At 43.8% G+C, this 15,355-nt stretch overlaps 1 protein-coding gene across 8 annotated transcripts in view; it reads right to left on the bottom strand.

Annotated features, from left to right (window-relative positions):
- FUT10 (fucosyltransferase 10) overlaps window positions 1-15,354 on the bottom strand; it is a 147,423-nt gene extending 132,069 nt beyond the window's left edge. For 2 of the 8 annotated variants that reach the window (XR_001180478.2, XM_013059298.2), the window contains exons 1-2: window positions 10,108-10,449; window positions 1,062-1,411 (exon numbers count right to left, since the gene is read on the bottom strand). Coding sequence is in view for 7 of the 8 variants with exons in the window: in XM_013059298.2 (XP_012914752.1) it covers window positions 1,062-1,142 (81 nt within the window). In the remaining variant the exon portion in view is untranslated. Of the gene's footprint in view, window positions 1-1,061; window positions 1,412-9,041; window positions 9,187-10,107; window positions 10,450-14,764; window positions 14,904-15,249 lie in introns of those variants that run through there. The other 6 variants (XM_045071008.1, XM_045071007.1, XM_045071009.1 and 3 more) reach the window with 6 other exon arrangements.
- Between the last annotated feature and the right edge of the window lies 1 nt (window position 15,355).

The raw sequence follows: 15,355 nt of genomic DNA, 5'->3' as shown, positions 1-15,355 counted from the left end.
AGTGTTTTGAATTTCCAGTTGGACAGCCGGTGCTTGAACGGGTCTACACTATATGTGGATTCATATCTATACTTTTTCCATCGCTGTGTCATTTTTATTTTAATTTGAAATCAGTAATGAACTTTAGAATCACCGACTAAATGCAAGATAAGAAGACTAGAAAATGCTGCAGTTCAAACACCTACATTCAGGGGCACCTAGAAGGCTCAGTGGGTTAAGCCTCTGCCTTCAGCTCAAGTCATGATCTCAGGGTCCTGGGATTGAGTCCCACATCGGGGCTCTCTGCTCAGAGGGGAGCCTGCTTGTCCCTCTGCCTGCAGCTCCCTCTGTTCATGCCCTCTCTCTCTGATAAATAAATAAAATCAAGCACCTGGGTGGCCCAGTTGGCTAAGCAACTGCCTTTGGCTCAGGTCATGGTCCTGGAGTCCCACATCAGGCTCCCTACTCACAAGGGAGTCTGCTTCTCCCACTGACCTCTCTCCTCTCATACTTTCTCTCTCTCATTTTCTCTCTCTCTCTCTCTCTCAAATAAATAAAATCTTTAAAAAATAAAAAAAAATAAAATCTTAAAGAAACAAAACAAAAAATTACCCACATTCAGTCCTTGGTTGAACGATATGTCAAGAATGGCAAATATATTAACACGGATGCTTGTGCTCCACAGAATGGATGACCTTAGTCTTAGAATACACACAGCTTCTTCAAGAATGCCCTCTTTCAGAAGTCATCACGATATGGGGCTTTGAGAAAGCCATCTAAATTTGATCCAGTAAGACAGATGGAGCTCTACTTTCTCTTCTTCTAGAATCAGGACCCTGCAAGAGTCACGAATTGACCCCGTACTCAGTGATTTGGTTTCTACCTGACACACCCACTCACTAAACCTCAGTTTTATCTTTCGACAAAAAAAGTCTTTCCCCTGCCTTAGACAGAGAACTGCCCCCCCCCATTCTGAAAGATTAAGCGAAAAGTAAAGTCCTTGGAGAGAACAGGGGTGGGTGGAGGGCGGGCACGGCGGAGTGGCTCAGGAATCGACACCAAGCAACCCAGATTCTTGCTACCTGGAGTGTGACAAGCAGAAAGACGGTGGCCATGATGCATAGGCAAGATGCCAAAAGTTTCCTCCTCTGAATCCACACCATGCTGCCCGGCCCTGGGTGACTGACAGAGGGCTAGCCTGGTGACCAGGTGTTCTCGAGCCGGCCCACAGCCCAAGACAGCTTCATATGGAGGAACCATCTGGGTGCCAATTTCTTCCACTGTCATTCCTGCTGGGACCTGGTCTCCATGAAGGACTGAGATCCGAGGTTCTGCGCAGGCCTGGCTTGGCATCGAGAGGGAACAGCATGCAGTCTTCTTAAGCTATCATCAGAGCAGCTGGAGTCTTCAAAGCAGAAGGCATCCAAAAATTCTGTAACAAATGAATAATTTTGTAGCCATAGTGCAGAAAATTTAATACACGTTAGTCTTTCAGGGTTATCGCACAGAAACCTCACAATTTAAAACTAAAAGGAACCTTCGGGATCCTAGATACCTCACTCTGGATAAGGAAACCAAACAGAGAGGTAAAGTGACTTGGCCAAGGTCACACACCCCCTTAGAGGGCTGTGGCAGGTCTACAATTAGGTCCTGAGTCTAAAATTGTTTCCACTTAATTTTTCTCTGCCAACAGAAGACTGAATCCCACAAGTCACATACATGTAGTCACTTTATTCTGCTTAGGTTTCAAAGGAGTAGAAAAGTGGAATAGAAATTCCCACAACTGGGGTATCTGGGTGGCTAGGTTGGTTAAGCTTCTGACTCTTGGTTTCCACTCAGGTCACCATCTCAGGGCTGTGAGACCAAGCCCTGGGTTGGGCTCTGTGCTGAGCACAGAGTTTGCTTAAGATTCTCTCTCTTCTGTGGCGCCTGGGTGGCTCAGTAGGTTACACATCTGCCTTCAGCTCAGGTCATGATCCCAGGGTCCTGGGATTAAGCCCAAGCAGGGACGCTGCTTCTCCCTCTCCCTCTGCCTGCTGCTCTGCCTACTTGTGCTCTCTATCTCTCTGTTATATAAATAAATAAATAAAATCTTTAAAAAAGAAAAAAAAGATTCTCTCTTCCTCTACTTCCCCCGTGCATCAGCTCTCTCTGACAAAAAAAAAAAAACTACCAAGATTACCCACCCACTCCTATATAAATTAGGGAGAAAATAAATAAAAGGTTTCAGGCTTGGTTTGAAAATAAATCATGATCAACTGACCTAAACTTTCCCTAAGGAAAACAACTTCTTCCACCACAAGAGAAGGAATTTTGATGCATTTGTTCAGTCTTCTGTGGCAAGTGTAACAAAGCAGTGGGTTGCGCGAACAATATGATTCTCTGGAAGTTCTGAAATAAGATTTCCATCTGCCTGAAATACATGACTTTTTCAAAAAGCTTTAAAAATGAACTAAACAGGGGCGCCTGGGTGGCTCAGTGGGTTAAAGCCTTTGCCTTCAGCTCAGGTCGTGATCTCAGCGTCCTGGGATTGAGCACTGCATTGGGCTCCCTGCTCAGCAGGGAGCCTGCTTCCCCCTCTCTCTCTGCCTGCCTCTCTGCCTACTTGTGATCTCTCTGTCAAATAAATAAATAAAATCTTAAAAAAAAAAGAAAAGAACTAAACAGTTCCAAAGAATGCCCTTTTTATTCCTAAGGCTCTGTGCAGCCAATGTCTTGGTCAAATGACCTGGTGGAGTTTCAGACAAGGATCAACATTCCTTTTTTTTTTTTTTTTAAGATTATATTTGTTTATTTGACACAGAGAGAAATCACATGTAGGCAGCGAGGCAGGCAGAGGTGGGTGGGGAGCAGGCTCCCTGCTGAGCAGAGAGTCCAATGCGGTACTTGATCCCTGGACCCTAGGATCACGACCTGAGCCGAAGGCAGAGGCTTTAACCCACTGAGTCACCCAGGCACCCCAAGGATCAACATTCCTTACGCTGTTTTACAGTACCCCAAACATCTGGTTCTAAGATCTGATTGTACATCTCCCAGATACAGCATCAAAGATATAATTAGAAATATAAAAATGATGTGGAATCCTGGTGAAAAATACCAGTCTTTAAGGTGGGCTCCCCTCTCGTGCATCTACTCTGATTTACTTTTAAGTTCAGGCTAAGTCCCTTGCAAAAAAAATGAATCTTGGTTTCAGACATCACCAATGGTGGGTTTTTCCTCTTTTCCCCATGAAACTTCTGCAACCCATAGTAACTAAGAGAACAGCTCTAGACTCAGCCTGCCAGGATTCAAATCTCAACTCCCCAGCTGGTCTAACCGTCCTCTCAAAATCTCGGCACCTGGAGGGCTCAGTTGGTTAAGCATCTGCCTTTAGGTCAGGTCACAATCCCCAGATCCTGGGAGTGAGTCCCACATCCCCGGCTCTTCAGGGAGCCTGCTTCTCCCTCTCCCTCTGACTGCTATTCCCCCTGCTTGTACTCACTCATGCTCTCTCTGTGTCAAATAAATAAATAAAATATTTAAAAATAAATAAAAATTTGTGGGGCGCCTGGGTGGCTCAGTGGGATAAAGCCTCTGCCTTTGGCTCAGGTCATGATCTCAGGGGTCCTGGGATCAAGCCTCGAATCGGTCTCTCTGCTCAACAGGGAGCCTGCTTCCCTTCGACCCCACTCTCTGCCTGCCTCTCTGCCTACCTGTGATCTCTGTCTGTCAAATAAATAAATACAACCTTTTAAAAAATTAAAAAAAAATTTTTTAACTTATTTTTAAAGATTTTTTAAAAATCTTATTTAAAAGTCTCATTTTCCAAAATGTAGATAATAAGGGTGCCTAATCAGAAAGTTATTGAGAATTATATTCGAGATAAGAGTACTACGACACTTGTTTCAGAGTGTGGCACATAATGTCCAATAATTACTGGATAACTTATTTTTAAATATTCACTATCATTCTTATTATACTTTTAAGTGTAAAACAAAGCTGAATTCATATAAGGTATGTTGCTGCCTCAGCCACTGGAACTTCAAAAGGAGAAACACTCTCTCTTTGGCAAAGAAAAGGAGATCACTAATATTTGTTAAGTGACCTCTGGTAAGCGAGGCCCTTCCTAAGTGCCCAGCATGCATAAGATCATTCAATCCTCCCACAACTCTATGAAGAAAAAATTGCTGTCCTCATTTTTAAGGATGAGAAAACCCAATTTGAAGAAAGTAAATTAACTTACCCAACACTACAACTTTGGTAAGTACGACAACAACCAGGAACTACTCAGATTCTGAGGTTCATGTATTCTTTTATATTTTTGACACTTGAGACTATAAAATTCACACCCAATAATACTAACACAGATTATGTGCCTTCACCAGAGAAAAAGCTGTATACAATCGCTCTTGGTGAGCTGGTAGAACCAGAGAAAAAAATAACAAAAATCTGTAAGAACCTGAAAACTGCCTTCCCTTCTACTCAGGTGATGCTAGTAGCTCTTAACTACCTAAAATGTGGAGCTAGCACTCAGGGTTTCAATCCTGGCTCTGTCATTTACATAGAATATAAATTTGGACAAGTTACTAAATCTTCCTAAGCTTCAGTTTCATCACAGTAAAGAATAAACGTTAACTGTCATTATTTCTTTCCCTTGCGTTACAGGAAGATGATCCAATTTCTGTTTTATATGCAAAAGCAATTTATTATAGCTGTAATTAATGTAATGCAGATTAGGTAATGAATTATTACCACCTTAAGTGGGTATAAAACTCTATCATCTTCAGAAGATTTTACCATATATCACTCCACTCAATCTTATGGATAGCCACCTTGTAAAGTAAGCGAGGCAGGTTTTCTTCTCAGTTCCCACAAATAAGGAAACCCAGCCTCAGCAAGTTTAAGTGCCTTGCCCAAGATCACAGCTTTTATAGGTTGAAGTGGGTCTAGAAATGAGGTCGTTTGTCTCCAGGCTCATGGGAAAGGAAAGAGATGGGGGAAATAGTGACCGCTTGTTAGGAGTCCAAGAGGGCCAGTAATAAAGGAAAACAAAAGATAGGGTGAAAATGGGGAGGACCTAGTTTGGGGTATTTTTACAGCTACCACAATGCTGTCCTAGCGTCCTTCCTAGGTAGGGCCATTTTGAGTCTTTACATGACCGTACGAACTATGACAGAGGAATTTAAGGTTACACACTGACTTTCATCCAAAAATTCGCAATTTAGTTATACTCCTAAAGCCAGAGGTATAGTGAGGTCTCAGAGACCGAGCCTGCTACTATTCTAAAGAACAGAGTCTAGGTTAGTATAGACAGTATCACGATTTATAGCATGCAGCCATCAACCAGACCTTGGTGCACATCAATCTAATTTATGGTATCAATTACCAAGGAGCTTGTCAGCCAGTCACCAGTCCCCCCACTGGTGGGACAGATGGGCTTGCAGAGAGTGTGGTGAAAGTCAGTAAGCGCCATGCAATGGACTCCGGGAGGAAAGCTCCCTCCTGTTTCCCCACTGCCTGCAGGGTGAACCTCAGAGTCCGCCAAAAGGGTGCCCCAGAACACTCCTTTCCCAGAGGAAGCAATATGTGCCTGTTCAGACAAGCATGGTAGGTAACATCTGAAATGGACGCTGGCTATCCAACCCTCTTGACCCGAGAGCTGAGCTTCTGAAATGCATTTTTTGGCTCGTGTGCACTGCCTGGGGCCGGCCATCTGCTGCCCAGAGCGGGGTCTGAAGCTGAGCATGACCAGCCCACACTCCTGCAGGCGCTAGTCCATCAAAACCAGCAAGACCTTCACCCTAAAATAATTTCAACTTTCTCCACTTTGTTTTGAATTAAAATGGACAGAGAAGGGATCTTAGAGCAAATTAGCAGTCTGAGGATGCCAGCCTCAAATTTCAGCCTTGCAGTGCCAGTCCAAGGTATGGGTTAAGGGTCTCAGAAATGGGACCCAGATGATTTCTGCCCTGAATATAAAATGAGAAGGTAACCCTGGGAGACGCATGGGGTTTTCTGACCCTGATACTTCATGTGTCTCTGCCTCTCCCTCCCTGTCCCCATGGCAGGGGAAAGAGGTGAGGCCGGGGCTGGGAGCCCTGGGAAGACTCCTTTGATCATCTTTCCTCTAGGCACCTGTGCATCGATGGCCTTAATAAGCAACTGACTGTCTAAAGAGAGCTTAAGGGACAGTTGGGTGGCTCCGTTGGTTAAGCCACTGCCTTCAGCTCAGGTCATGATCCCACAGTCCTCTGATCTCATCCTGCATCAGGCTCCCAGCTCCTTGGGGAGTCTGCTTCTCCCTCTGACCTTCTCCCTTCTCCTGCTCTCTCTCACTCTCTCTCAAATAAATAAAGTCTTTAAAAAAATAATAATAAAGAGAGCTTAAGGTTAGACCAGCGAGCGTCTTTAAAAGAACCGTATCTAATTACCAAGCTTAAATTATACCCACTCAGGTGCAATCTCTCAAGTAGGCTTGACTCTCCCAAAGCATGTTTTCATTTTATTATGTGCAAATCCTCACAACAACCCTTAAACATTGCTGTTCTGAGAAAGACAGATGATGGCAGGCAGGAGGGAAGGTTTGAGGGCTTTGGACAGCTCTCCAGAAGCTTTTTCAACCACTCCCTCCAGCTACTTGTCCTCATCAACACTCCTCTTTCATTCCTATTTGGCTTCTCCAAAACCTGACAACTGGCATTCCTACCAGTCTGACCCCTTGCACTCACCACCTGGCTGTAGGGTTGTTTCTGGGATGTAAATGCAATTTCTCTCCTCCGATTACAATCCATCAGTGGCTTCCCACATATTTCAAGATAAAGATCAAATGTATTAGCTCCAAGAACAAGATTCCCTGGACCTTGCCCTATTTCTCCAGCTTCCGCCAGGCACAGCCTTTGTTCCGACTATTGCTGGAATGTAGCTTCCTGTTCTGTGCCCTAACCCATGCCTAGCACAACCACACCACCTTCACTATCCCAGACATTCTCCTAGACTCTCCAGACCCCTGCTTTGGCCAGCCTTACACCTTCCAATAACAAGTTGGGAGATCTAGGTCCATATCGTGCTTGTTTCCATCACAGCAGCAGAAAGAATGCAGGAAGCTGGCAGTTTTCAGGAACATTTCTTTAAAGTTGTTTTATTGGATATATATAAAACACTAGTTGAACACTAAAAAGCTGACATACTTAATCTGCTAAAGACTTCCTTAGTACCTGCACCTGTTCCTTGGGCACCTGGTGAACATGGCATTGTGGTTCGTTTCCACTTTCATCCAATTTTTTTTTAAAGATTTTATTTATTTATTTGACAGACACAGATTACAAGTTGGCAGAGAGGCAGGCAGAGGGGGGGAGGGGGAGGAGCAGGTTCCCTGCTGAGCAGAGAGCCTGATGTGGGACTTGATCCCAGGACCCTGGGATCATGACTTGAGCCAAAGGCAGAAGTTTTAACCTACTGAGTCACCCAGGCACCCCTCATCCAATTTTCTTTACTGACATTTATCGGTGCTCATTTTCCTCACTCTTTTAAAAAAGACTTCATATTTTGCTTAGCATTTATTTTTACTAGAGTGCTTAGAGTTGCAGATTATCTGAGAAGGCCATCCTCTTCTACCAAGCACACATTTCAGGTGAGACTGATAAGTAAGGAGAGATAAAGGGATACTGGCAGTCACATGAGGCCAGGCTGGTAATTAAGGATGGGGAGCGGGGGAGAATTTGCAGCCTGAGACCTTCACATCTCTATTGTAGAACCGAAGGTGATGCCGTTCTTAACACTTAAATTCTGGACATGCTGAAGCATTCAAATTCTGCAGTAATTATATAACTTCATTTAGTGGTGCTACTTAATGCAGAAACTAAATTAAAACATTTCAGACCAAAAAAAAAAGCAAAACACAGAAAAAGACTGATATGCAACCCCAAATAGAAGCATTCAAAGGGAACAGATTTTTTTTAAATGGAGGTGAGGGCACAAAACTGTGAAGATTCTGTATCACACCAAGAACTTAGCCAGCTCCTGAAGGGCAAGATTTTCTCATCTTTCTCCTTCTAAGGTCTTCTTAGTAACTGTTCTTTCTCCAAGAAGAGTTTTTTGGCTACGATGTAACAATCTTCCTACCTGGCAAAAGCTCTGAATTGAAATCCCTCATCTGCTTTGACCACTTAAGTAATCATGAGTGAGGCACATGTTAGATAACACTAACACAGTGGGGCTAACTAACACTTCAGACTAAGGGCTGGACCAGGGGATCTCCTGGGGTTCCAAAATGAAGCTTTCTTATCCCACAAATACTGCCCAGGAGCAAAAACTCTCCACTGTAGAAAGACTGGTCCAGTAAAGAGACATTGATCAAGACCATTTGAGTCACTATAAACCAAGAGTCCTGTAAATATAAAATATTTCTATATAACAAGTTTAGCGTTACTTTATCTTCATTCTCCTTTTTTAGTAATTCCGCACTAACTTTTGAAAACTCAAATTTTATTCTCCAAGAAATAAACATCTTAAAAACACTGTAACTAAAGACAGACTCATATATGTACATATTTTTTAACGTTTAACAACGCCATGTTCAGAAACAGTATAATGTTCATGGGAAAATGCCAGTAATTGAATTAGGTATTGCATTCCCATGGAAATCAACACTTTATATTCCGCATTTAGAAAGCATTTAAACATGGGTTAGAAAAGTCTGCATCTGAGCAACACTTAACACATATGCAAATAACATTACTGTCTGTCCAAACTATGTTCTTGTTTATTTTCTATATTTAACCCTAGTTTTAATTTTTAAAAATGTACTGTTTGTAGGATAAACAGCTTTTTTTTTAATGAAGAATAAAAGATGAGCCATAATAAGAGTAACAGTTAAGGCTGTGTGTTTAATTCACTGTTACACACTGCCATCTAGCAGGAAGCCAGCAAAGGAAGAGTTACTACAGCAGTTTCAAAAATGGAGATGTTAATGAACCTCTGACGCAAGGACATTGCCTGTGGCTTGCAGGAGAGAAGAGAAAGTTCTGAAATAGAGGTGAGGGTGCTTCTAGATTGGTGGGTCTGCCACTTCGGTGTGCAAATACCTGGGTTGCTTATTCAATGTGGATAGCCGGGACCCAACTGAAAGCCCTCCCTTTGAGAGACCACGGGATGGACCAGAAACAAGCCCTAGTTGTAGTGTGACATCAGGAGCAAGCCCAAGATTGGTCACGAGCTTCTGGTGGTCCCCTGTTGAGGAAAGGAAGGGCCAATGAGGTTCTGAAGACCAACTTGCCCCGGACCTAGCCAGAGCGTATGCACTCCGCAAATGAAATTAACCAGCCAAGTCACCGCACGGGTTTTAGGGAGATGTGGCAGAGATTAGAGGGCTGTCTGTTGGGAGCTGTGATGTTAAGGAAAACAGTCATTTTGCGTGACATCTGCTACATATTCAAGAATCATTAAAAGATGCCCAGAAAATGAAAATCACATCGATGTTCTTTCTACATCTTACACAAAATGAGCTCTAATCGGGTGCAAGAATAACGAAGAAATGGACTGCGTATGGATAACGAAAGCCTGCCGTCCTCAGGGCTCCCCCCCCCGTGGCATTTTCTCCACGAAATACGCGTCGCCCGCTATAGCTAGGAGGTCAGAATCGCTATCACTTCAGCACAGCATTCCAGCAACAAGTGATTCTCAGCGAGGATGTGGAGCAGAAGGATGCAATTCGCCATACACCAGGGCAGAGTGGTGTTCTGGAACTGGCCGGGCTGGGAAGATCGTGGCGGAGGGGAGGGACGTGCAATCCCCCAGTGGCCGGCGGCGGGGACCCGCGGGCCTTTCCCGGCTGCTGCGGGGCGCATCCCCCGCCTCCCACCAGTGCTTTTCCTGCCCCTGAGGGGTTTAAATCACAGGCGGTGTCTCTGGAAAGGGCTGCCCAAGGTTTCCAAAAACACACTTGGCTTCTTTTTCAGCGCACAACTTCGTCTTTCTCGGACACACACTCCCTTCTGGGCACAAAGAGGAGTCGTCCTGCGGCTGGGAGTCAGGCGGGCAGCTTCCCAGCTTCCGTGCGCCCTAGGAAGTCTCCTTTGGTTTCTTGCCCTGGAGACCCAGTCCCCACCACGTATCACTCCAGATAGAAAAGACCCAGAGCCTCCCACTCACCTCGTCCCGGGGCAGGAGGCTCGCAGGGCGGCCGACAGCCCCGCGGTTTTCCACTTTCAGTCTGCGCCCTGCCTGAGCTGGGGCGAAGACTCGGCAAGGAGGTTCGGGAAAGGGCGGGATAACTCTCCGCGCGCCCAGGCCCAGCGATCCTTACTCCAGGTTTTCGCCGACGCCCAGTTTAGCATCCAGTCCGCGGGGGTTCCCGGGAGCTGCGGACCCTCCCCACCCTCGCGAGTCAACACGCTTCTTGAAAGTTCTTGGGAGGCTCCTGAAATTCTCCTAAGTCAGTCATGGGACACCGTCTGCGTCTCAGACTCTGCTAGGACTGAAACGAATTCAGTCACCTATTCAGGAAAACGGAGAACACAGTAAGCGGGGACCTCAGTACCTTTCATCAGGTACCCTGTTTAGTAGCTGGAGCAGGAAGACCATTTGCCAATGAAATAAAACTTAGTTCAAGCTCCTGAATTCCAAACTCGAAGAACCCAATTAGAATTATTTTGCTCTAGCCTGCAAAGCAGTGATACATGTAGGGAGGTAATTCAAGACCTTGGTAGGGCCAGGGCTAGGTTGAGGTAAGTGAGGCATCCAGGGCTCAAAATATGAGGAGACAGCAGCTAAGCCGTGTTACATGTGGGGCACACTCGCAGGAAGCGGAGTCATCGCTGCCGTAGGCCTACCGCACTGTAGTCCTGGCCTCTGGAGTTCCAGTGCCAAGAACCTCAATTAACTTCTCTGTAAAAACAGGTTGATAATAATGGTGTCAACTTCAAGGAACACCAAGCACAAAGGAAAAGATTGATAAATTGGTATCACTGAAAGTAGATTCTGTTCATCAACGACACTATTGATAGAAGGGAAAACAAGCCAGAGTAGAAAATATTTGCAATAGATTTAAGAAAGAATTCATATCCAAAGGATATAGCCAAGTATGCCTATAATGTGGTAAGAAAGAATCAAAAAAGTAACTTAATAAAAATCTCCTCTGGGAAGGAAGGGACCAAAGTCTTACACAGCACTTCATCAAAGAAGAATCTGGCCAGTAAGTATGTGAAAAGATGCTTAACTTCTTTAGTCATCAGAGAAATGCAGATTAACACAACAATCATATATTACTACATCCATCCACCACAGAATTCGTGTAGAAGCACAAAAGACCTGGAGTAGCCAAAGCAATCTTGAGAAGAACAAAACTGGAGGCATCACAATCCCAGATTTCAAGATATAAAAGCTACTGTAATCAAAACAGTATGGTATTAGCATAAAAATAGCCACATAGATCAATGGGACAGGAGAGGAAGCCTAGAAATAAACCCCTCTCCTACATGGCCAATTAATTTATGACAAAGGAGGCAAGAATATAACATGGGGCAAAAACAGTTGTATCAATATATGGTGTTGGGAAAACTGGACAGCTACATACAGAACAATGAAGATGGACCACTTTCTTACATCATACACAAAAAGAAACTCGAAATGCATTGAAGACCTAAATATGAGACCCAAAACCATAAAACTCCTGAAAGAAAACATAAGCAGCGATCTCTTGGACACTGCCCTTAGCAACACATTTTTGGAGATATCTCCCAAGGCAAGGGAAACAAAAGCAGAAAATAAACGACTGGGACTACATCAAAATAAAAAGCTTTGCATAGCACAGGAAATCATCAACAAAACGAAAAGGGAACCTAGTAAATGCAGAAGATGTTTGCAAATGGTATGTCCAAAAAGGGGTTAATATCCAAAATATATAAAGAACGTATGCAACTCAACACCAAAAACCAAACAATCCAATTAAAAAACGGGCAGAGGACCTGAATAGACAGTTTTCCAAAGGAGACATCCAGATGGCCAACATGAAAAAAATGTTGGGACACATGAAAAAATGTTCACCATCACTGATCGCTCGGGAAATAAAAATCAAAACTACAATGAGACATCACCCCATTACCAGTCAGAAAGACCAGAATCCAAAAGACAAGAAACCAAAGGGTTGGTTAGGTTGTGAAGAAAAAAGACTCCCCGTGCACTACTGGTGGGAATGCAAACTGGTGCAGCCACTATGGTAAACAGTGTGGAGGTTCCTCAAAAAATAAAAAAAAATTGTATTGCCCTATGACCCAGTAATTCCACTTCTTTGTATTTATCTGAAGAAGATGAAATATTAACTCCAAAAAAAAAGATATACAGTTGACTTTTGAACAATGTGAGAGTTAGGGGCACACCAACCCTCAACCGGTTACATAGTTGGCATATGTATCATCTACTGTATTCTTACTATAAACTAGGCTAGGGAAAAAAATGTTAAAAATCCTAAGAAAAAATATACATTTACAGTATCATACTTTATTTATTGAAAAAAAAAATTCACATATAAGTGGGTCCACACAATTCAAACCCATGTTGTTGAAGGGTTAATGGCATGCACCCACACATTCATTGCAGCATAATTTACAACACCCAAAGATATAGTAAGAACCTAAATGTCTACCAATTGATGAGTGGATAAGAAAAATGGAGTATTATTCAGTCATTAAAAATGGAATCTTGGGGCACCTGGATGGCTCAGTGAGTTAAGCCTTTGCCTTCAGCTCAGGTCATGATCTCAGGGTCCTGGGATCAAGTCCCACATCAGGCTGTCTGCTTGGCGGGGAGCCTGCTTCCCCTCTCTCTCTGCCTGTCTCTCTGCCTACTTGTGATCTCTCTCTCTGTGTCAAATAAATAAAAATCTTTAAAAAAATAAAAATTAAAAATAAAATAAAATAAAAAAATTATAAATAAAAATAAAACCAGAAAGACAACAGAGCTCATAGAAATAGAGAACAGAATGTTTGGGGAAGGGGGGAAATGGGTGAAGGCAGTCAAAAGACACACTCTTCCAGTTACAAAAATGTCACAGTGGGGCACCTGAGTGGCTCAGTGGGTTAAGCATCTGGCTCTCGATTTCAGATCCCATCATAATCTCAGGGTCATAATATCAAGCCCTGGGCTCCGAACTCAGCGCTGAGTGGGCTTGAGATTCTCTCTCTCCCCCTCCCCCTCCATCCCCTTCTCTCTCTTGCATGCACATATATAAGTGCATTCTAAAATAAATTTTTAAAATATTTTTTAAAAGTCATAGATATTTAATGTGCAGATCGTGATTACAGTTAAAAAAAAGAAAGTATGTACTACATATTTGAAAGTTGCTAAGAGCAACGCCTGGGTGGCTCAGTCGGTTAAGTGTCTGCCTTCAGCTGACGGGTCATGATTCCAGGGTCCTGGGATTGAGTCCCACATCAGGCTCCTGGCTCAGCCTTGGTGCAGAGCCTACCTCTCCCTCTGCCCGCTGCTCCCTCTGCTTGTGTGGTCTCTGGCAAATAAGTAAGTAAATAAAATTAAAAAAATAAAAAAAGTTGCTGGGGCGCCTGGGTGGCTCAGTGGGTTAAAGCCTCTGCTTTTGGCTCAGGGTCCTGGGATCAAGACCCACATCAGGTTCTCTGCTCGGCAGGGAGCCTGCTTCCTCCTCTCAATCTCTGCCTGCCTCTCTGCCTACTTGTGATCTATCTCTGTCAAATATAAATAAATTTTTAAAATCTTAAAAAAAAAAAAAAGAACATAGTCTTTAAAAAATAAATAAATAAATAATCCAAAAAGTTGCTAAGAGAGTAATCTTATCATTAGAAAAAAAAATTGCAATTATATAGTGACAGATGTTAACTGGACTCACTGAGGTGATCATCTCAGCATATACGTATATCGATCATTATTTTGTACTACTGAAACTAATATTTGTCATTAATAAATCAGTTTAAAAATTATTTACTGGATTCACCTGTTGGTGATGAGCAGAGAAGGAGTATTATTCTAAGTCTAACTGAAAAATACATCACCTCCCCTACTTAAAACAATTTGGGTAGTGTGGTGTGGTACATGTGGTGATTATTGTCGAGCTTTTGATTTCTTCCAGTTTATTATTTCTTAAGAAGCTTCATCTTTTTACTTACTTTTTAAGGAATCTCTATGCCCCAGGTAGGGCTGAACTCACTACCTGGAGATCAAGAGTCCCATGCTCTACTATTAAGCCACCCAAGCACCCCTCTTCCACATTATTCTAAACTTGATTTTATTAACATAAAAGGGCATGTGTGTGTGATGACTGCCCTCTAGGTCCTTAAACCTCGGAAAGCAAGCAGGTGAGTGAGAACGATCACAATTTTTTATGAAGCAATGTAAACTATGCATTTAACATGCCTCCAGTTCTCATATACCCTCATTTTTCAAGTGGGATAGTTTGCTAAAGGGTGACTTACCCCAAAATACTTTGTAAAGAGCAGTTGGTTTTTATAACCTAAATTTGGCTCCAAAAACCAGGGCCAAATCAATGGTTTTCAAGGGTTTTTTGTTGTTGTTTTTTTAAAAGATGTACTTATTTATTTTTAGGGGGAGAGAGCCAGCTGAGGGGAGGGACGGAGGGAAAGGGAAAGAGAACACGGAAGCCAGCTCCAGGGTGAGCAAGAGGGGCTGGATCCCAGGACCCTGAGAACATGACGGAGTCCCGAGTTAACATGAGTTAAGCCTCAACCTCGCTGACTGAACCACCCACTCAGCCACCCCTCCAACCGGGTGGTTCTAATTCATAGTTTTTATCAGCATGCAACAAAATTACATTACTTACGATAAACTTAATTCTTTTATAATGTGATATGCAAATTAAGTGCCCACCCTTATTCCAAGATTGTGCCTTTTTTACTCTCGGTATGAAACTGGCCTTTCTTTAGAAAAACGGGGCGAGCTCCTTAAACGTCTTCTTTTTCCTGGCAAAATAAAAAGAGGGGACAACTCTGTTAATTCTCCAAATTTCTTCTGCTTTTAATGTTATCTAATCCATGAATTTCAAAGGTCAAGACCCAATGCCACACCAAACCACAGGGTCTGCAGGGTTAAGTGCGGGGAAGTGCATGCGGGAGCGAGGGACTCAGCGGAAGAAGGACCGAGTTCGAGCCCCCCAGCCCCGGCAGCCAGGAGCTAAGGGCGGGAGACCGCGCTTCCCCGGGACCCGGCTCGCCGCCGGCGTGGGTCCGCCAATCCTCCTGCGCAGTCACAAGCCGCGCTACAGCCAAGGGCCCGCCCAGGAGGGCGGAGTGGCAGGGGAACGCTCACCGGGTTTACAGTCCCAGAGGGAGACCCGGGACAGGACGTAGGCGGTGCGAGCTGGCGGAGACGCGCGGGACGCGACGGTGGACGAGGAGGCGCACCCGAAAGTGAC

The sequence above is a fragment of the Mustela putorius genome, unplaced genomic scaffold (assembly GCF_011764305.1).
Source record: "Mustela putorius furo isolate JIRA1106 unplaced genomic scaffold, ASM1176430v1.1 tig00003976_pilon_pilon_pilon, whole genome shotgun sequence".
Lineage (NCBI taxonomy): Eukaryota > Metazoa > Chordata > Mammalia > Carnivora > Mustelidae > Mustela > Mustela putorius.
The sequence above is the reverse complement of the archived record's forward strand: the minus strand, read 5'-3'. Positions and strand labels throughout refer to the sequence as shown.